This window comes from Telmatherina bonti (genome assembly GCF_933228915.1).
Source record: "Telmatherina bonti genome assembly, chromosome: 13".
Lineage (NCBI taxonomy): Eukaryota > Metazoa > Chordata > Actinopteri > Atheriniformes > Telmatherinidae > Telmatherina > Telmatherina bonti.
This window is the reverse complement of record NC_136611.1, coordinates 5,170,150-5,193,692: the sequence shown is the minus strand read 5'-3', so window position 1 is coordinate 5,193,692 and position 23,543 is coordinate 5,170,150. Positions and strand designations below refer to the sequence as shown.

Sequence of the window (23,543 nt, the reverse complement as noted above, 5' to 3'; positions counted from 1 at the left end):
TCTGCCGGTTCTGCTGGATCTGCCGGTTCTGCCGGTTCTGCCGGAACTGCTGGATCTGCCGGATCTGCCGGTTCTGCTGGATCTGCCGGTTCTGCCGGTTCTGCCGGAACTGCTGGATCTGCCGGATCTGCCGGTTCTGCCGGATCTGCCGGATCAGCTGGTTCTGGTGGATCTGCCGGATCAGCTGGTTCTGGTGGATCTGCCGGATCAGCTGGTTCTGCCGGATCTGCCGGATCTGCCGGTTCTGCCGGATCTGCTGGATCTGCCGGATCTGCCGGATCTGGTGGATCTGCCGGATCTGCCGGATCTGCCGGATCTGCCGGATCTGCCGGATCTGCTGGATCTGCCGGATCTGGTGGATCTGCTGGATCTGCCGGATCTGGTGGATCTGCTGGATCTGCCGGATCTGGTGGATCTGCCGGATCTGCCGGATCAGCTGGTTCTGGTGGATCTGGTGGATCTGCCGGATCAGCTGGTTCTGGTGGATCTGCCGGATCTGCCGGATCTGCCGGATCTGCTGGATCAGCTGGTTCTGGTGGATCTGCCGGATCTGGTGGATCTGCCGGATCTGGTGGATCTGCCGGATCTGCCGGATCTGCCGGATCTGGTGGATCTGCCGGATCTGCCGGATCTGCCGGATCTGCCGGATCTGGTGGATCTGCCGGATCTGGTGGATCTGGTGGATCTGCCGGATCTGGTGGATCTGCCGGATCTGCCGGATCTGCTGGTTCAGTGGCCAAACGCTGCAGCTCAGCAGTGTTGCTGACAGTTCCATCTTTTCATTAGATGTAAAAATCATTTCTGAAGAAGCTCTAACGTGTTTAAATGTAGATGACTTCAGCTCTAGCATCCTGTATTAAATGTGTAGTTTAGGGGTACCCACATCCGGTCCGGTCTTCAGTGTCTGCCATCCTGCAGCGTTTACATGCATCTCTTCTCCAGAACACCTGAATCAGATGAAGGTGTGGTTACCAAGCTGCTGCAGAGCAGGAAGACACGCTGATGAAGCAGGTTAGCTATCTGATTCAAGCGTTGGAGAAGGAATCCATCTAGAAGATTCAGGATCGTAGACCTTGAGGACCGGACTTGGGCCTCCCTGGTCCAGATCACCAACACCAGGCTGCTGTTGATCCACCCATCAAGATGCACCGTTAGAGGTGGCGTGGAGCGTGTTTGTAGCCCATCCCACTGTGGTACATTTGTCCAAGGATCTTTGTCGTATCGTCATGTGGAGTCTGGCTCACAGTAAACCCAGCTGAACCTTGTAGAGATGAGCTGATCTGCACTTTCTTACCTCCACATCAGAACTTTGGATCTGCCAGGTGTCTTCTGGTGCCGTTCCGCGTGTCGTTGGCGTGTTGACGTCCAGCTGCACAAGGTTGTTGCACAAAGCACAGATACTGTCCAGCGTTTGGGAAGCAACACGCAGTCTGCTGGCGCCGGCGAGCTGACTGTTGTTCTCTCCTTCCAGGTCCGGAAGTGTCGCCAACGACTGGGAAGAAATCTACTCCTTTGTGAAGAACCTAACCGACAGATTTGTCAGGCAAGTATCTGTTTCTGGGTGTAAACTTCTACATTTTGGTGGGAAATAAAAAGGATTTGTGTTCAGGATTAATTCAGAGAGAAACGGGACTAAATGTTTGCTACGACTTGTTCATGACTAAATACATCCAACACCTCCATACAACACAAGAACCCCCCCATGGAAGCCTCTGGCAGCAGGAAGTTGAAAGAAATGCCTCTGAGTTGGAGAAAGCCTGAATTGCTTTGTGTTGCATCTGTTTGACATCAGCTCAGCTGTTTTACTGAATAAACGCTTCAACTTCCACGCCTGACGTCATGATTGGACAGCTTTGCACCTCGTCCCACCTGTTTTTCCAACCATCCTTTTGCACAGTCCGCGGCGTGCTTTTGTTCATAATTAATAATAATAAAAAAGACAAAACGGTGGAAATGGGCTGGAAACGTTCAGCTTGCATAATATTTGAGTCAAGCGGCGCCTGCCAGCACAGTACAGACGGTAGCGACCCAGCCAGAATGAAGTGGTTGGTTGAAGAAAATAGCAAAGGCACCAGGTGGGAGTGGGTGGCAGAGAGGAGCAGTCTTCTGGGCTGTGAGAATGGCCATTTGCACCGGGGGGGTCCGGCTCCACACTTATCCCCTGCTTCCACCACAGAACGGCTGACAGGCAGACAGTGTACAGTAAAGCAAAAGAACACTGGAAGGCGACGAGGACAATCTGCTAAACAATGCTCGCTCACCAAGAGCACTTCTGTTCTGCCATGTGGAGCAAACTGGACTCCTTCATCACCCCCTTCTCAAAAGGAAGAAAAAATCCCACCACCACCCTCCATTTGTCCTTGGCATCCATGCCTCTTCATCCCAAGTCTCCCTCAGAAATGTGAATAAAACAAGCGGACACTGAACAGAGAAGCTCCAGTAAGTAAAGTTTGACACGAAGAAGCCGCCCACTTCTTTCATCTGTGGGTTTTACTTCACATGTGACTCGGAAAGTTGCAGACAGGATGTGGACTTACACGGCCAAATCTGGCTTTAAAGATGGTGCTATATCTGTGGGGGAGGACGGCGACTGGGCCGTGTGTCACGTGGGTGAGAAGTATCGGCACCTCTCCTTATGCTCCGACGGCTTCGCATCACCGAAGGAGACACTGGTACGCTTCGTTATCAGCTCGCTCTCTGTAACATGGAAGTTAATGAGATCCTGTCGTGGCTTCAGTCTTCCCACATTCTCACATCATATAGAGATTTTTAGACTGAGGCGGCGTGAAGAGCAGATTAATCATCGTTACGTTAAGCAACAGGAATCTTTAGCAGCAGATCGCTTCGTTACGTGGTTTATTAGGTTAACATGAATATGTAACTCAGTCACGCAGACGTGACGAAGACGACCTGATGAAGTTCAAACTGATCATCAGGAAGAGGAAGAAAAGATTTAATGATGATCCCCTGGAATTTTTACTCACAACCATCTCCAGTGGTTCCAGAGAAGAGAAAACATCCAGATGTTGATGTCAGAGGTCAGAGGAGACTGGTCAGACTGGTTGGAGATGATGGAAAGACAACAGGAAGTCCAGTCAGCACTGGTTCCAACCAGAACATCATCTCTGAACACACAACCCGTCCAGCCTGGAAGCAGATGGTCTCCAGCAGCAGAAGACCACAGCGGGTTCCCTCCTGTCAGTAAGAACAGGAAACTGAGGCTACAATTCACACAGACTCACCAGAACTGGACAATAGAAGATGGAGAAACGTTGCTGGTCTGATGAGTCTCCAGTTCAGCTCCACATTCACATGGTAGGATCAGAATCTGCTGGAAACATCATGACAACATGGATCCATCCTGCCGTCAGGATCAACGCTTCAGGCTGCTGCTGCTGGAATGGTGGGGGGAGGTTTTCTGGTCCCAGTTTGGTCCCATTAGTACCAGTATGACCTGGTTTAACCTCCACATCCTACCTGAGTCCTGCTGCTGACCATGTCCATCCCTTTCTGAGCACAGTGTAGCATCTTCTGATGGAAACTTCCAGCAGGATGATGCACCATGTCACAAAGCTCACATCATCTCCACCATGACGATGAGTTCACTGTCCTCCAACGGCCTCCACAGTCACCAGATCTACATCCAGCAGAGCAGCTTTGGGAGGTTCTCATCATGATGTGTGATGCTTCATGTCAACATGGAGGAAAAATATGAGTAAAAATGAAATGACCTGAGCAGAAAGTCTCCGTTTCAGCTTTGCAGGTCAAAATGTTTCCCAGGTGGACGTTTGAGGCTCCGTGTGGAACAAAACGCGGGTTATGAGACGAGGCGACGTATTCTTTAACACAAGAAGAAGACGTCACCATAGTTTCACTCGGGAAGTTGCTCAGTGTGGTCGTCTGTGTTTGTTTAGGTTTCACAAATTTAAGCTGGATATTTACACAGAAACCACCTGTGTTTGTAAAGATAAGAAATCTGTGTGAATCCCAACGAGAGCCGCTGAATGTAAACATCTCCGGTTGGACAGAAACGAGCTAAGCTAAGAGCAGACGCCGCCGTCAGAGCTGGACCCAAATGTTCCAAGCGTTGGAATCTTCTCTTAAGAAGTGACAGGTACAGAGTATACTGTAATTTTGCCGAAAGATGTTTGTGTGAGTCATCATCGCAGCATGTTTCTTCCCTGCTTAATCACTTCCTCTGTTGCACAGAAGCTGCTTTAAGTCACACACTAATATTAGTTGACATTAAAAGAGCTCCGTCTGCTTACTTCATTATTTCTGCATCTTTAATTTTATTTGCTGAGCAGAGCTCATAAAAATGTCTGAAATAAAAGCATCAGAGTGACTCCTCTCTGGATGTTCTGAGCGGTTCGCAGGTCTTCCTGTGGGGGTGGTTGTCTCATAAAAGAGGATGACAGATGGAAGCAAGGGATTTTATCCTATCTGATATTAATGTCAGGAACTTTTTATCTTGTGAGCATGTATTTTGTGTGAATGGAGTTTTAATTTCTCAGTTTTCTCTTTTCAGCCCTAAAATGAGAGTCTCCTTCATCGTTTTCTCATCCAAAGCAGAAGTCCTGCTGCCTCTGACCGGAGACAAGTAAGCCTCCTCCAGACCTTTCAGAAGCTGTCCTGAAGCTCGCTGTGCTCAGTTTTTACTTTATATTAAAGTAGTAAACACCGACTGTGAATACAATGGGCGGAGCTTACGTGACGTGTCTGTGGAGCTGAATGGAAGCTCATTGGGCGTTCCCATCGTCACCATCCTGGCAGCGCCACGCCAAGATGGCGATGGATGAACAAAAATAGGCAAAGAGGTGGAGTTTAGAGGGGCTGTGAGCGTGGGGGTCAACAATTGACATGTGTCAAACTGTGACCTGACTGTAGCTAAGAGCTAACCGAGCTAACCTGGTGCTAACCAGCTAATGAAGAGAAGCTATGCTGTTAACCGGCTAAAAGAGGCTGTTGTGCTTCACTCTGCCTTCCTGTAGCTGGACATCGGGTACCTGTCAACAAGACACGCTGCTAGTTAAGTTAAATTTCAAGATTAAACAGATGAGTAATAAAAATATTTCTGTACAAAATGAATAAAGCGAAATCTGTAAAGATATGAAACTAAATTTTTGCTGCTTTGCTGCAACATAAACCGTCTGCAGCTTAACCAACATGGAAACAATGGTTATACCTCCATCTTTTATGTAATTTTTTATGTCAAAGTATTTATCAAGAAAGCATGCTTTGTGCAAAATCAAAACATGACCCTTTTACCGTCATCCTTTATTTAACTCGTACACCGTGGCCTGTAAACGAACACGCCGCCAAGCCGCCATGTGCGCCTTCAGATTCAGTTTGGCGGGTAGAAAAAAGGCTTCCAGGCAGGAGATGAAGAATTAAGAACGAGTCGAGCTGACTCTCGTCGGGAAAAGTCGAATCTTCTGCAGCTGCTGTGCTGCAGACAGGGGGCGGGGCTTTAGTTTGATGGACACACCATGTGGCCAGTCACAGACAAGGATCACACTGTTAGGCATGAAAAGGACAGAAAGTAGCGCTAACATCGTCTTCTTTCCTAAGTTAACCAAATGCTGACTGTTTACTGTTTATCCTTAGATACGAAATCGACGAAGGTCTGAAGCGCTTGAAGAAAGTGACGCCAGTTGGTGAAACGTACATGCACGAGGGAATCAAAAAGGTCAGTCTACCCTCCCGAGTCCTCCCGTTTTCATCCTGCTCATATCTGAACTTTTCATTCATTTCCACCCGAAGGCTTCGTATCAGATACATAAACAGTCCAGCAAGTCCTCCAGCATCATCCTGGCGTTGACGGACGGAAAACTGTCCGGGTTTATCCACGATTTCACAGTGAAAGAGGTGAACTTCGTACCGCTAGCTCACTCACTGGATGCAGCTCGTTGTTTTTCATCCTGTTAAAGTTGTGGACCGTTTCTCAGCTTATTTTCTGTGTTTTATGTTGCTGCACGTTGTACATTTCCCGGAGCTGCAGGCTGATGAAGCCAGGAAATATGGAGCTCGTGTTTACTGTGTCGGTGTGAAGGACTTCGATGAGCAGCAGGTAAGAGAGCGCTAGTCCTAACCTGATGTGTGACATGTTGGTGTGTTGGAGAAGCAGTTTGCTTCTGTTATCCATCTATTCCAGGGGCGTCCAAAGTCCTGGAAGGCCGCTGTCCTGCAGGTTTCCCATGTATCCCAGTTCTAACACACATGGTTTCCATTAAATGGATCCAACAGCCTATGACGTTCTGCATATTGGCTGATTAATGCGAGTCAGGGAAAACCTGCAGGATTGTGGCCGGAGCTGGGCACCCCTGGTCTAGATGATCCTAGTAATGTTCAGGTCGGGATCTGGGGAGGGTCATCCCTCCATCTGACCTGTGGCCACCATGTTTCAGTCCAGTTCTTGTCACTTTGGTCAACTCAGCCTTTTCTCAGCTTCCTTTCGCTGTAGGGTGAACTGAAGGTCCAGATGCATCTCTCTGGTCCTGTTTCACGATGTTTTTCCACATTTGTTTATAATATCACTTCCATCCACTGGAGATGTCTGTTTTCTAGCCTTCACTTGCCCATTTTCCCTCCACTGCTTCCAGAGATTACAGGAAGTTTTGGCTTCTTAACAGCAAAATGAAGAGCAAAGAGTCGGCTCGAGACGTTTCCATTAACGTGCACGTCAGACTTGTGAAGGTGGCAGTAAAATATCATTAATTCTCTTAACAGAAAACAGGTTGCATCCATCCTCTCTGTTACAGGTGAATCTGCTGAATGATGCACTTTAACTGAAATGGCTAAAAGATGTTGCATCCTCTGTTGTTTCGATTTCCATGACAACAGTGCATGTATATTCATGACATCATCCATGCATATTAAAGCAATAATGTCTTTTTGGGCAAATCTTCCTCTCTGTAGTCTCATAAAACTCAAAGTTTGTGGAAAGTAGTGGCCAGAAGACAAGTCGTACTCGCACATGTACCGTCTGGTTAACAAGAGAGCTGCTTTACTGTGGAACTGTGGGAGTGAATAAAAGAAGAGCTAAAATGGTCAAATGTCATGTTGTAACAGGACTGAACGGTCCTTATGATGCAACTTATCTGACAAACGGTGAAACTCAAAGAAAAACATCAAACTGGTGGCTTAAACTGTACAGATAGCAAAGAAACAGGGCAACCGTTGAGACGCGGCGCTTATTAAGATGTAAGGCGGTTTATTTACGCCGGCCAGAGCACTCAGCCTCCAGAGGACACGTGCTCTGGAAAGCAAGATTATTGCCTCATAAGATGGTTTGTACTTTGAAACTGTGGTGTTGGCTGTTGTGCTCCTTGTTGGTTGACCACATTTCACCCAGATTCCACTGCCAGAAATCTGCCTTGACATGCAGGACATTTTTCATTTTCAGGCCAACATCAGACTATCAATCGATAGTCGAAATTCCAATATCCGTCAGGATTATTGTTCAGTTTGGTTGGAATCTGTGTGAAATCCAGGGATTCTGGGGCGTCTTGAACGCCTTCACCAACAGCTTTGAGTCCTTTCCAATGTCAAAAACAGAATAAATATGAACATCTGTGACATCTGGAGTTAACTCTGCCATTGAAACCTTAACCTTACAAAGATGCTAACTTTAAAACAGCTAAGTGGCGTTACAACCATGAAACTCTTAACCTGGTGGAGAAAAGATTGCAATTAAATTGCAATTCTCACAATTTTCAGATATAGTTGATTTTTGTAGATTAAAAACAAAAAAAAAAAATCTATAAAACTTCTTTTTTGCTTGTTATTTTTCTTAGTTTCAATGAGGTAAAAACAATGCAGCAGCCAGACCATCATTCTGTGGCTATAATGCCCAAAAAGATAAGTAAAAAGATCAATAAAAAACAATAAAAATGACAAAATGTTATAGAGCATTCATTTTATTTATTTGGTTTTTTGTTTTTTGTTTTTTTTTAAAAATCGTGAAGATTGTGAAGTAAAAATACAGATTTCCGATTTTTCGATTTGATTTTCCCACCCCTAATATTCACATCAGCCTTTTTGATCCGAATCCGAGTCCGTTTGCTTGGAAAGTCTGTTTCCTTTGGGGAAATCTGAACGCACCAAACGAATTCTGATTCGGACCAAAGAAGCGGACTTGGTCCACATGGAAACGCAGGTTTCAGTCTGTTTCAAGCGGACCAAATACAGGAAGCGGACTACAAAAACAAGTCACTTCCTGCATTTGGCGTAGCATTGCATTGTGGGTAGCAATCATGTTAAGCATCCTCTACTTTATTTCTGAAGTACACTCGCATAAGACACAATTAAAACCCAAAATCGCCATAGTTTTGTCTCCATGCTTAACTGGTAGGTGGAGGAAACAGAGTTTTCTTCTTTATGCGGGTCTTGTCCTCTCATTTGCTAAATACTAGTGCAGCGCCACCTCTGGTGGGAATGGGGATTTATTATTCTAATGGTTTGGCTGGTTTGATCAAAGTGCAGCATGAATCTCGGCAATCTCTGTCCACATGGATACAACTGAGCCGCGTCCCAAGTCAGACCGAGTCTAATGGCTTATCCCGATGTGAATGCACCCTAACTGACGAGATCCAACCAAACTCTGAAATTCCACCGGTCTTGTTCAGTGTCGGCCCACATTTCACATACAGTACATCTATAACTTTTACCTGGGAACAGATTTATTATCTATGACAGCCAACTTCATATGCAAATCGCTTCAAGTCTGTAAAGGCTACTAAAAGGTTTCACTCGGCAAAAACAAGACTTATTTATATTTCTTATATACGTAACATGGAAATTTGTTTTCATACATCGCTATTCTTCATACTTATGCAAGTGGTTATCATGGTTAGGAATAGGGGTGTAACGATACATCGATCATGTCATTGAGTCGATGACATCCTAAATGAAATCAAAATCTAATTGTGACTGAATTTTAGGTATTGGCAAACATAGAATTGCATTAATTTATTCATTATCCTAACTGCTTAGTCCAATGAAGGGTTGCGGGGAAGCTGGAGCCTATCCCAGCAGTCTTTGGGCGAAAGGCGGGGAACACCCTGGACAGCTCGCCGGTCCATCGCAGGGTCACATTAAATTGCTATTTGTTTAATTCTTCATACATTCTAGAAAACTGAGATCTGCACTCGTTTCCATTACATCTAGATTTTCACAATAACTAAATATTGAAATTTAAAGGAAAACGCTAATAGAAACACCGACATTTTGAAAAAACTCAAGTATGGCTAAAAAGTTTTCACGCTCTCGTGAGGTGGTTTTTCAGACGTTTCGATATAGAAATATATCACATAAGTGTAATGGAAACACTTTTTTCGCATTTACGTGTCGCTGGACGTGACGTGGGGGTCATGTGACCAGTTTATTTCTGGTAAAGAAATGCGGTGCGGAACAAACAACAGTGAATTTCAAAGTTTTAGAAAAGAAAATGAGGGAGAAAAGCTTTGGGAAGATGTAGCAAATTCTCCACAGCGAGTACAAAATAACTTTACGCGGCTACCTTGCATAAGCTATAATTCTTATAAAAGCTCGCCACCTGGACGGGATTTTACAAGAACTGAGGCTCATGCGCTAAACACTGTTAAATGGAAACAATGCAAATCACAACTGTTTGTCGAAACTTAGAAGTATCGCGTTTATTTTGCTGTAAATGAAATGGAAACGCAACTTTAGAATTATTTGTACTTTCTGATGTGACTGTACGAAACGTTTGATCGAACTGAGACTCGTGAGTCCCAACATGCGTAGCTCCCGCTGCCTGTGGGGGGGGGGGTGATGTTATATAATAGGGTTGATACTGGGCAAGCTGCACTAAGGTTATGTTATACTATGTGTCAGCTGGTGGTTTAGTGCTTTAACTCCAACATGGTGGCCGGTCCCTCGTGAGCACTGGTGGCCATCCTGCCATGAGCTCCTAATAAGCCGAAAACAAAGGCAGTGTTTCTCTCACTTTCCTCTCTGTTCCTTTTTTCCTTTTTTCAAAGTGATTCTACAGTCATGCCATCTGCTACGTCTCCTCCTGCCCGTGGAATGAAAGGAAAGACAGTGCTCTGTCATAAAGAGCAAAACAGAAAGACGGAAGTGCTGTAAAATCAGCCGTACTTCATGTTTACTCCTCTCTTTCATCATGCCAACAGCTTGCTGATATTGCCGACACCAAAGACCATGTGTTTCCTGTCAAAGATGGCTTCCACGCTCTCAAAGGCATTGTGAATTCTGTAAGTTTGCTTCCTCTTCTGTCTTTCCTACGCAGGTCCATGTGTGCTGATGATAACACATGACTTTAGGCTGAATGCTTCTCATCCGCATCCTGATGCTTTGGCACCAAAACTAGCAGTTTCGCCTCCATCATGGTGCAGATAATTTGGCCTTTTCATTGGAGTTTGTTGCAAATTGAGGCAAAAGTTCAGCGAACATTCAGATGAGCTGCATGAAGAGTTTCTGTGGAAATAGTGGCTGCTTGTGTCCTCATTTCATAAACAACGCTGTTGCACATTACACGCTGGAACGGCTTTACAAACAGCCAGATGACGTCCATTTAGCTTCGTTTTCAGTGTTTCAGACCTAAAAGCTCCTGAATCCTGCAGCAGCAAACACATCCTCTGTGTCTGACTGCGATGGGGTGGATAGCCGTGCAGCCTCCTCATCCTCCGCCCGGCAAATTACTGATACTTTCCATTTGCTGCAGCTTTTGGGTTGAAAGCTGTGGAAGCCAGGGTGGAGGCTTTGCATGGCACGAATCTTAACATGCACGACGCTCTGACCCGAGCTGGACTTTATGTCTGCGTCACGGCCAACAAGGCCAGCAGTGTTTACACAGAGCAGAGCAGAACTACATGTAGCTGGAAGGACACGGAGCCAGAGGGTGTGACTCGGTTCTGCAGCAGCATGACGGATGATGCTGGCTTTAAGAGGGCCGCCGTGTAAACATGCAGGACGACTTCACACCAAGACATGTTTGTGGCAAATGCATGAATGTAAAGCTGATTTTAGCAAGTTTATGATCATTTTCCTGTTCATGTGCATGTTCTGTGTCTCAGCTAAAACATTGTTTATTAAATGCAACAAAAGGAAAGGTTAATTATTTACTTTATATGATAACTAGGTTAGGAATAATATGAGCAAAATTAGCTCCTGATCAGTTTGTGCCTCTTTTTATTCACACCAGATTCTGCACACAGTCTTCCTATGAGCTGAATGTACGCCGGCCGTTTACTGAACTGCTTTTTAATGCAACAATAAAAGGAAATAAAAGCTCAGTCCCCTCGGCAGAGACAGCGAGCGCGACGATGCTTGGCGCATCCAAATGAAACCAGGAGCATTCCTCTCTGATTAGTAATACTGGATTCCTGACTAGTTGGCCCCGCCGCTCGCCTGTCGGATTGGGAGGATTTCAGATCATCTGCGCAGCCTTTTGCTGCAGGATCCTCGCCGCCTTTGTGACCAGAATGACAAAACCCTCAGAAGGAGCCGTGCTAAGTTGGGCTTCCAGACCACGATAGGCCTCTTTTCTTTTGGGGGGGGGGGCTTGAATTTCAATGCAACCACATTGTTTACATGGTAGGGCAACATGTGACAGAAAGCGAAACCCTTATGAAGCGTTTCCCTCGGTTCTTTCCTTCAAGTGTCTGAATCATTGTCAGCCTTTTGGAAAGAATGTGGACGCCTGCCTGCTTCTCCCTCTGCAGCCCTGTTGACTGTTTGTCACATGATCCCGGAGAAGTGAAGCTGAGCACATAGCTGATATCCTAATATCTATAAAACATGCAGGATCTCCTTTGTTGATCCCCGAACTCCTAACAGAAAGCTTAATTTACCAACATGTACTATTTAGGAGTTAGTGATACTTTCCACTGTGTCTCGTTTCATTTGAAGCTTAAACAGACAGTTTGTTTTTTTTATTTTTTTCCTCGTTCGGGTGCTGCCAAGGAAGCAATTAGACTTGGAAAATAGTGGCACAGCGGAGCAGCAGCGGATCCATTTCCTCCCAGCTGTCATACAAGCTTCTCCCCATTTAACAACTCCCCTATCAAGCCATCATCTCTAATAAGGCCGCTGTAAACACCTCCGTCTTCCAGGCCTCAGATTGAGGTTCCATTCAACATCAGATGAAAGGGTTCGAGTGTCCTCCATTGCCGTTAATATGCTTCTTTTTACCAACTGTGAGCTGGGATTTGCATAGTTTCTCTTTTGTTGATTTATTGAATCATCGTGGGAAGTGCAGCCGAGTGACAGTGGGCTCACTCAGGCCTCTTTATATGATAATGCGAGATCCCGGAGGTTTTTAATAGAACTGAGGAACAGTAATAGACTGCATAATTTTCCCATAAAGGCTGACGCAGCTGCTGTTTTACCTCCTGTTCTTCCTTGCTGCTGGTATGTGGCGCTGTCCTTTAGTCGTCTAGCCCCCCCCTCGGATCAGGAGCGAGACGTTTCTCAGGTGTTTGGCTCTAATCTGTTTTCTAAACTTGACGTCGAAGATAACGGCCAGGACTTGATGTATTTACTCTGGGCCCCCTGAGCAATAACGTCTGTAATAACCTATTTTAATCTTTCACATCCTCCAGATATTAAAGCGCTCGTGCACAGAGATCCTGACGGTGGAGCCCTCCAGCGTCTGTGTGAATGGTGAGTAGATCTTGCACAAACATACTTATTCTAATGGTTTTATTCTAGTAGAGTTGGGTCGATACCTATACTCGCCAAACCTGCCAAAAGTAACGTTATCAGCGAGGATTTCTGTCCAAAGACCATCCGATGCCACGGAAACACAGACACAGGGAGTTGTCAGACGCAGCATGAAAGATTTCCTGCAGCTTGTTTTGGGTTGCCGTTGCGTGGAAGGTCACGAAGAGTTGCTGCCTTAGGGTGCAGTCCCATCAGGATAGTCAGCTAGACTCGGTCCGATTGGGGGCTCGGCTCCGCTGTAGGGGGGTGTATCCATGGTAACCGAGATCGTGTTCACGCTGCACTTTGGTGAAACCAGTCAAACCATTAGAATAATATCTCCCCATTCCCACCAGAGGTGGCGCTGCACTAGTATTTAGCAGAAGAGAGGACAAGACCGGCATGAAGAAGAAAACTCTGTTTCCTCCACCTGCCAGTTAAACATGGAGACCAAACTGTGGCTGTTTTGGGTTTTTATTGTGTCTTATGCAAGTATCCTGCAGAAATCCACTGCAACAATGGACGCAGTATGAACACCAGGCGAGGCAGAGGACCCTTAATGCCATCGCTATGGATTTACCCACAATGCAATGCTACGCCACATGCAGGAGGTGGCTTGTTTTTAGTCCGCTTCCTGTATTTGATCATCTTGGAACAAGACCTGCGTTTTTAGGCGGACCGAGTCGCTTCTTCTGTCCGAATCAGAATTTGATTGGTGTGTTCACATTTCCCCAGCGGACTTTCCGATCAAACAGACAAAAAGGCTGATGTGGCCTTACGGGAAAAGCTATAATAGATGTAATTAAGCAGTACATAATTAAGAGACCTCCTAATAAAATAACACCAGTATGAGATCTGTACTTGGTATCAGCAGATACCTAAACCCCAGGTATGGAATCGGTCTCCAAGCTCCATAAACTTACATTCTGACAACTTTGGAATAGTTTTGTTTTTCTAAACTTTACTTTTCCAGAAGAAAACCAACCCGAACCTTATCTTTTATTTTCCAGAGTCCTTTGACATCGTCGTCAGAGGGAATGGCTTCGACCTGAGCCGCAGCAGCGAAGACGTCATCTGCAGCTTCATAGTTAATCAGCAAACCTTCAGTAAGTGATGCTGCAGCTCGAGACGGGCGATGCGGCTGGAAAAGCGGCAGCACAGTGGTTCTTACTAAAGCTGTATTCATATACTTTACATCGCAACCTGACACCTTCATGTTTCTGCAACGCTCTAGTCAGCTGGAAGGCTGCAGTTCTCGTGGCAGACCTACAGTCAAGTCCGACGCAACCTCTGTTCAGTAACTTTAGCCTCCCACATATCTGAAACATGCACATGATAGTTCTTCCTTCTCTCTGCCTGCAGCAGAAGGAAAAAGCTTCCAGCTGGTATGTTTTCTGAAAGGATCTAAAAAGGTTTAATTCCTGCAACAACCGTGCTCATTTAGCATCAGCATCACTCACCAAGCCAGAGAGATCAGATGTTTCTGCAGGCTCGTCCATCCAGTCCAAAGGAAGCGACTCGCATGCTCAGAGGAAGATGTGGCGTCATGTCGGAGCATACGGAAGGGTTGATGTAGCGAGGTTAAATGTCTGCAAACGACAGGCACGTAGCATCAGAGGGGAACGAGACTAAATGTATGATATGAGCAGTCTTCAGTAAAACAAAAGAAGCTAAATATGGAGCGATGAATTAATCGGTGAAACATGAAAAGCTATGAAGATAAGCAGAAACTTCTGGAGAGGAGGGGCAGAACTTTATGTGAACAAGAAGCTTCATCATGGTTCAGTACAGTGTTTCTTTCCTCCATACACTCCAGTATACACTCACCAGCTTCTTGATTAGATCCGTTTACATGTCCAAGTTTGGAACGTGAGATTCTCATCATGATGAGGTGGAACGTGAGATTCTCATGGTGATGAGGTGGAACGGGAGATTCTCATCATGATGAGGTGGAACGGGAGATTCTCATGGTGATGAGGTGGAACGGGAGATTCTCATGGTGATGAGGTGGAACGGGAGATTCTCATCATGATGAGCTGGAACGGGAGATTCTCATGGTGATGAGGTGGAACGGGAGATTCTCATGGTGATGAAGTGGAACGGGAGATTCTCATCATGATGTGGTGGAACGGGAGATTCTCATGGTGATGAGGTGGAACGGGAGTTTCTCATCATGATGAGCTGGAACGGGAGATTCTCATGGTGATGAGGTGGAACGGGAGATTCTCATGGTGATGAAGTGGAACGGGAGATTCTCATCATGATGTGGTGGAACGGGAGATTCTCATGGTGATGAGGTGGAACGGGAGTTTCTCATCATGATGAGGTGGAACGGGAGATTCTCATGGTGATGAGGTGGAACGGGAGATTCTCATGGTGATGAGGTGGAACGGGAGATTCTCATGGTGATGAGGTGGAACGGGAGATTCTCATGGTGATGAGGTGGAACGGGAGATTCTCATGGTGATGAGGTGGAACGGGAGATTCTCATGGTGATGAGGTGGAACGGGAGATTCTCATGGTGATGAGGTGGAACGGGAGATTCTCATCGTGATGAGGTGGATTGGGAGATTCTCATGGTGATGAGGTGGAACGGGAGATTCTCATGGTGATGAGGTGGAACGGGAGATTCTCATGGTGATGAGGTGGAACGGGAGATTCTCATGGTGATGAAGTGGAATGGGAGATTCTTATGGTGATGAGGTGGAACGGGAGATTCTCATGGTGATGAGGTGTAACGGGAGATTCTCATGGTGATGAGGTGGAACGGGAGATTCTCATCATGATGAGGTGGAACGGGAGATTCTCATGGTGATGAGGTGTAACGGGAGATTCTCATGGTGATGAGGTGGAACGGGAGATTCTCATGGTGATGAGGTGGAACGGGAGATTCTCATCATGATGTGGTGGAATGGGAGATTCTCATGGTGATGAGGTGGAACGGGAGATTCTCATGGTGATGAGGTGGAACGGGAGATTCTCATGGTGATGAGGTGGAACGGGAGATTCTCATGGTGATGAGGTGGAACGGGAGATTCTCATCATGATGAGGTGGAACGGGAGATTCTCATGGTGATGAGGTGGAACGGGAGATTCTCATGGTGATGAGGTGGAACGGGAGATTCTCATCATGATGAGGTGGAACGGGAGTTTCTCATCATGATGAGGTGGAACGGGAGTTTCTCATCATGATGAGATGGAACGGGAGATTCTCATGGTGATGAGATGGAACGGGAGATTCTCATGGTGATGAGGTGGAACGGGAGATTCTCATGGTGATGAGGTGGAACGGGAGATTCTCATCATGATGAGCTGGAACGGGAGATTCTCATGGTGATGAGGTGGAACGGGAGATTCTCATGGTGATGAGGTGGAACGGGAGATTCTCATGGTGATGAGGTGGAACGGGAGATTCTCATGGTGATGAGGTGGAACGGGAGATTCTCATGGTGATGAAGTGGAATGGGAGATTCTTATGGTGATGAGGTGGAACGGGAGATTCTCATGGTGATGAGGTGGAACGGGAGATTCTCATCATGATGAGGTGGAACGGGAGATTCTCATGGTGATGAGGTGTAACGGGAGATTCTCATGGTGATGAGGTGGAACGGGAGATTCTCATGGTGATGAGGTGGAACGGGAGATTCTCATCATGATGTGGTGGAATGGGAGATTCTCATGGTGATGAGGTGGAACGGGAGATTCTCATGGTGATGAGGTGGAACGGGAGATTCTCATGGTGATGAGGTGGAACGGGAGATTCTCATGGTGATGAGGTGGAACGGGAGATTCTCATCATGATGAGGTGGAACGGGAGATTCTCATGGTGATGAGGTGGAACGGGAGATTCTCATGGTGATGAGGTGGAACGGGAGATTCTCATCATGATGAGGTGGAACGGGAGTTTCTCATCATGATGAGGTGGAACGGGAGTTTCTCATCATGATGAGATGGAACGGGAGATTCTCATGGTGATGAGATGGAACGGGAGATTCTCATGGTGATGAGGTGGAACGGGAGATTCTCATGGTGATGAGGTGGAACGGGAGATTCTCATCATGATGAGCTGGAACGGGAGATTCTCATGGTGATGAGGTGGAACGGGAGATTCTCATGGTGATGAAGTGGAACGGGAGATTCTCATCATGATGTGGTGGAACGGGAGATTCTCATGGTGATGAGGTGGAACGGGAGTTTCTCATCATGATGAGCTGGAACGGGAGATTCTCATGGTGATGAGGTGGAACGGGAGATTCTCATGGTGATGAAGTGGAACGGGAGATTCTCATCATGATGTGGTGGAACGGGAGATTCTCATGGTGATGAGGTGGAACGGGAGTTTCTCATCATGATGAGGTGGAACGGGAGATTCTCATGGTGATGAGGTGGAACGGGAGATTCTCATGGTGATGAGGTGGAACGGGAGATTCTCATGGTGATGAGGTGGAACGGGAGATTCTCATGGTGATGAGGTGGAACGGGAGATTCTCATGGTGATGAGGTGGAACGGGAGATTCTCATGGTGATGAGGTGGAACGGGAGATTCTCATGGTGATGAGGTGGAACGGGAGATTCTCATCATGATGAGGTGGATTGGGAGATTCTCATGGTGATGAGGTGGAACGGGAGATTCTCATGGTGATGAGGTGGAACGGGAGATTCTCATGGTGATGAGGTGGAACGGGAGATTCTCATGGTGATGAAGTGGAATGGGAGATTCTTATGGTGATGAGGTGGAACGGGAGATTCTCATGGTGATGAGGTGTAACGGGAGATTCTCATGGTGATGAGGTGGAACGGGAGATTCTCATCATGATGAGGTGGAACGGGAGATTCTCATGGTGATGAGGTGTAACGGGAGATTCTCATGGTGATGAGGTGGAACGGGAGATTCTCATGGTGATGAGGTGGAACGGGAGATTCTCATCATGATGTGGTGGAATGGGAGATTCTCATGGTGATGAGGTGGAACGGGAGATTCTCATGGTGATGAGGTGGAACGGGAGATTCTCATGGTGATGAGGTGGAACGGGAGATTCTCATGGTGATGAGGTGGAACGGGAGATTCTCATCATGATGAGGTGGAACGGGAGATTCTCATGGTGATGAGGTGGAACGGGAGATTCTCATGGTGATGAGGTGGAACGGGAGATTCTCATCATGATGAGGTGGAACGGGAGTTTCTCATCATGATGAGGTGGAACGGGAGTTTCTCATCATGATGAGATGGAACGGGAGATTCTCATGGTGATGAGATGGAACGGGAGATTCTCATGGTGATGAGGTGGAACGGGAGATTCTCATGGTGATGAGGTGGAACGGGAGATTCTCATCATGATGAGCTGGAACGGGAGATTCTCATGGTGATGAGGTGGAACGGGAGATTCTCATGGTGATGAGGTGGAACGGGAGATTCTCATGGTGATGAGGTGGAACGGGAGATTCTCATGGTGATGAGGTGGAACGGGAGATTCTCATGGTGATGAGGTGTAACGGGAGATTCTCATGGTGATGAGGTGGAACGGGAGATTCTCATCATGATGAGGTGGAACGGGAGATTCTCATGGTGATGAGGTGTAACGGGAGATTCTCATGGTGATGAGGTGGAACGGGAGATTCTCATGGTGATGAGGTGGAACGGGAGATTCTCATCATGATGTGGTGGAATGGGAGATTCTCATGGTGATGAGGTGGAACGGGAGATTCTCATGGTGATGAGGTGGAACGGGAGATTCTCATGGTGATGAGGTGGAACGGGAGATTCTCATGGTGATGAGGTGGAACGGGAGATTCTCATCATGATGAGGTGGAACGGGAGATTCTCATGGTGATGAGGTGGAACGGGAGATTCTCATGGTGATGAGGTGGAACGGGAGATTCTCATCATGATGAGGTGGAACGGGAGTTTCTCATCATGATGAGGTGGAACGGGAGTTTCTCATCATGATGAGATGGAACGGGAGATTCTCATGGTGATGAGATGGAACGGGAGATTCTCATGGTGATGAGGTGGAACGGGAGATTCTCATGGTGATGAGGTGGAACGGGAGATTCTCATCATGATGAGCTGGAACGGGAGATTCTCATGGTGATGAGGTGGAACGGGAGATTCTCATGGTGATGAGGTGGAACGGGAGATTCTCATGGTGATGAGGTGGAACGGGAGATTCTCATGGTGATGAGGTGGAACGGGAGATTCTCATGGTGATGAAGTGGAATGGGAGATTCTTATGGTGATGAGGTGGAACGGGAGATTCTCATGGTGATGAGGTGGAACGGGAGATTCTCATCATGATGAGGTGGAACGGGAGATTCTCATGGTGATGAGGTGTAACGGGAGATTCTCATGGTGATGAGGTGGAACGGGAGATTCTCATGGTGATGAGGTGGAACGGGAGATTCTCATCATGATGTGGTGGAATGGGAGATTCTCATGGTGATGAGGTGGAACGGGAGATTCTCATGGTGATGAGGTGGAACGGGAGATTCTCATGGTGATGAGGTGGAACGGGAGATTCTCATGGTGATGAGGTGGAACGGGAGATTCTCATCATGATGAGGTGGAACGGGAGATTCTCATGGTGATGAGGTGGAACGGGAGATTCTCATGGTGATGAGGTGGAACGGGAGATTCTCATCATGATGAGGTGGAACGGGAGTTTCTCATCATGATGAGGTGGAACGGGAGTTTCTCATCATGATGAGATGGAACGGGAGATTCTCATGGTGATGAGATGGAACGGGAGATTCTCATGGTGATGAGGTGGAACGGGAGATTCTCATGGTGATGAGGTGGAACGGGAGATTCTCATCATGATGAGCTGGAACGGGAGATTCTCATGGTGATGAGGTGGAACGGGAGATTCTCATGGTGATGAGGTGGAACGGGAGATTCTCATGGTGATGAGGTGGAACGGGAGATTCTCATGGTGATGAGGTGGAACGGGAGATTCTCATGGTGATGTGATGGAACGGGAGATTCTCATGGTGATGAGGTGGAACGGGAGATTCTCATCATGATGAGGTGGATTGGGAGATTCTCATGGTGATGAGGTGGAACGGGAGATTCTCATCATGATGAGGTGGAACGGGAGATTCTCATGGTGATGAGGTGGAACGGGAGATTCTCATGGTGATGAGGTGGAACGGGAGATTCTCATGGTGATGAGGTGGAACGGGAGATTCTCATCATGATGAGGTGGATTGGGAGATTCTCATGGTGATGAGGTGGAACGGGAGATTCTCATGGTGATGAGGTGGAACGGGAGATTCTCATGGTGATGAGGTGGAACGGGAGATTCTCATGGTGATGAGGTGGAACGGGAGATTCTCATGGTGATGAGGTGGAACGGGAGATTCTCATGGTGATGAAGTGGAATGGGAGATTCTTATGGTGATGAGGTGGAACGGGAGATTCTCATGGTGATGAGGTGGAACGGGAGATTCTCATCATGGTGAGATGGAACGGGAGTTTCTCATCATGCTGAGGTGGAACGGTAGTTTCTCATCATGATGAGATGGAACGGGAGATTCTCATGGTGATGAGGTGGAACGGGAGATTCTCATGGTGATGAGGTGGAACGGGAGATTCTCATGGTGATGAGGTGGGACAGGAGATTCTCATGGTGATGAGGTGGAATGGGAGATTCTCCTGGTGATCTCCAGTAACTGTGTCAGGTTAACTTGGAGACAATCTCTGATAAAAAGTTTCCAACTTGATGAATCTTTCACATTAGGAATGAATGTAGTTCTAAAGGAAAAGGGGGTCCAACCTAGAACTGGATCTGGTAATGTGACTGGTGAGTGAACTGTAGAAGAAGCTTCCGTCTGAAAAGCTTTTATCTTGCAGTAACTTTACGTGTTGTACATCTGACCCGTGATAGTCGACTCTGATTGAGGTTTCCGTGGAGACGCAAACTTGCTAACTTCTTTTAACAGATCATCCACCCTCTCCTCCTTCTGTTCAGATTTGCGAATGTCTCATTTCCTCATTTAAAGTTTGCCGCTTCGAGAAGCACTCAGAACAAACCGTCATCCGGACACGGCCCTTATCTCCCAGCTGCACCTTATCTGTGTGATCTAAATTCAGCAGGAAGATGCGACCATGTGGGTCACTGTGCTCCTTATTTTGAGCTCGCAGTCTGTTCTGTTGAGAAATCCTTTTTCAGGAAGCAAACGGGATTTGGCACCAGAAGCCAATCTTTTAAAGCTCTCATTTGGCCGCGGGATCTGCAGGATCGACGTCTGCCAATGACGACGCTCCATCCTCAAGTTATTTTTGATTTTCAACCTTCAGCTCAACTAAAATACACGAACATATTTTTTTTTTCCTCTTTTAAAAAAGAACTTCATGTGAATGAAGACGTGGCCGCTAGCAGATGTCTTCTCGTTAGTCCTTTCTCAGTTTAGGCTGTCTCACTTTCGCCCACTTGGGGCTATTTATTCCCTTATTGGCTTTTGCATGTGTTCCGTCCAGACCTTTTCAACAGTGGGGCACCTTATAATTATGGACAAGCATCATGGCGACTATGGAACACATGCCACATATGTGAAACAGATGCTACAGTCTTCTCCCTCACCCAAGCAGTTGGAGCCCTGTGCAGAAAAAAGAGTCAGTAATATGAATGATCTCAGTAGCTGCCATTGTCAACCTGCGCGGGTGTAATCACACACACACACTCACTCACACACACTAATCCAATCTGCCTGTATATTTTCTATCCTCATGCAACTCCCAGTGAGAGTTGGTGTGACATCATTAATATCAAGTCTCATTTGCTTTGCAAAGATGTCAAACTAAGAGTAGTCGTGTAATATCAGTGATGGGGTGCCTAGAGGTTCTAATTAAGAGAAATCTTTCCAGTAAAACACACGGGGTTCGGATGAGGACTGGTGGCTTATCGGGCTCATGAGATTAATCTTCTGTCTGCCTGAAAGCGAGCCGGTGATGATGTTTGAATGCAACTTCTAATACTCTGCGCTTTGGTTGCATTTGAAAAGATGTTTCTGGGATTTAGTTGGGATTAAAAATCTGTGATGCCCAGTTTCCCAAAGCTGCTTTTTCTTTTCTAACATAAAAACATGTTTTTTGGCGCTCACATGGAAATAAAATAATTGTTTTTCTACTTGTTCACTCTGCATATGTCTTCAGTGTTTATGTATCTGCTTTCTGAACGGACATTGGCGAGCCAGCTAGCAGCTGTTAGCTTTACTGAAGTGGAAATTCTTTATTTATCTGAAGGAAATGATCGCAGCGGTGACCTCCTCTGCCTATTTGTCTTGCAGCTTCTTGAAGAAACCTCTGTATGAACACAATCTGTTGTTTCCTTGCTGTAATGTGAAGAGAAGCGGTTCTCAACTGGTCTGGCCTCATCACCCCTGAATGACAAGCCCACGATCGGATCAACTTGTTAATTTAATTCATGTTTACACCTCAGGTTGTGTGGAATTAACGGCTCCAGACCAGCCCCCAGAACAGAACAAAACTTCTGGATCAATTTGCTGCAAAGCAAAATGAAGTCTAACAGTACACTTATCGAGGATTTGCTACATATTGCTGCAGATATTGAAGGATCTCAGACAGTACAGTCAGCAATGTCCTTCCTTTCAGATGGACCACAGGGTTGGAGAGAGCGGGTGTGCTTGTCTGTCTCTGTGTTGACCATCAGATGGACAAACGTGGTTTTACTTAAATAATCCGCAACAGGCCTGATAGCTGCATTGCTGGCAAATGTGACCTGCAACTGGTTTATTTTTCTCACAGAATCCGATTCAGAACACGTTTCTACTGTGACCTTGGTCTGATCTGTCAGGTCACGTGGTCTCGTTTCAGTCTGAGAAAGACGTCACCGTTCTGGTTGGAGGAGGCAGGATGCAGCCAGGCGTAAACAATCAACATATCAGACTAACTTCTGTTACACGTGTAGCGGCGTGTGACGTCACAGCTTCCGGTGCGAGTCGCTTCAGGGCCGCAGACTTCCACTGGAGTGGATGGAGGCCACGTTACAACTGCGGTGCAGACAATCGAACAAACTGTCATGGAATTTATCTGATGAGAAATAAATCTAGAGATCAACCATGCTCTGTCCAGTTTATTGACGATGCACAGTTGTTGTGAGCGAGAGGTCTCGAGAGCTCTGCCCGGCGGAAACACGTGAGATCCCACTTCTGACACCAAACAGCGGTGGAATTTATCTGATGATTAACCTCAATGATAAACCTGAAGGAGGACGAAGCTGTGCGGTGAAGTTGGCTTCATCCTCCTGTTTCAGGACAGAAGGAATATTCCATCTGAGTCACGTTCGGAGCTCATTAATGCTGTTTTTCTGTGTTTCAGATCACAAGCCGAGTGTTGTACGGAGCGATTATCTGCAGTGTCCCGCTCCAACGCTGTACGAAGTCGGACAGTAAGTAGTCAGGGGCTTGACTGTGAACCACATTATTTCTGCTTCTGCTGCAGGTTTTTACTGCATTTTACTGCAATTATATACATATGTTTTCATCTCAAATCTGAAATTGCTGCTGACTTCTGCTTAATTTTTCCTTTTGAACTAATTTAAGAAAAGTTCATCTCATCAGTTTGGTTGATCACAGTTTAATATGTGGATCACAGTGACATTTTATTTTATTTTATTTTTTATATTTTATTTTATTAATTATTTTATTTATTTTGTTTGAATTTTTTATTTACATTTTTTCTTTATGAAATGTAATTAGTTTTAAATTTAAAATTACATGCATATTTAAAAACAATAGTCATAAAAAACTCATTTTATTTTTGTATTATAAATCATTATATAATTATAACAAATAATAAATATATATATATATATATATATATATATATATATATATAT

General features: G+C 46.1%; 1 protein-coding gene across 1 annotated transcript in view; it reads left to right on the top strand.

Moving 5' to 3' along the window:
• Positions 1-23,543, top strand: part of antxr2a (ANTXR cell adhesion molecule 2a) — a 104,957-nt gene that overhangs the window by 5,118 nt on the left and 76,296 nt on the right. The window contains exons 2-10 of the mRNA XM_079252150.1: positions 1,472-1,543; positions 4,529-4,600; positions 5,608-5,689; positions 5,764-5,868; positions 6,002-6,070; positions 10,158-10,238; positions 12,588-12,648; positions 13,698-13,793; positions 23,024-23,093. Coding sequence (XP_079108276.1) covers positions 1,472-1,543; positions 4,529-4,600; positions 5,608-5,689; positions 5,764-5,868; positions 6,002-6,070; positions 10,158-10,238; positions 12,588-12,648; positions 13,698-13,793; positions 23,024-23,093 — 708 coding nt within the window. The remainder of the gene's footprint in view (positions 1-1,471; positions 1,544-4,528; positions 4,601-5,607; positions 5,690-5,763; positions 5,869-6,001; positions 6,071-10,157; positions 10,239-12,587; positions 12,649-13,697; positions 13,794-23,023; positions 23,094-23,543) is intronic.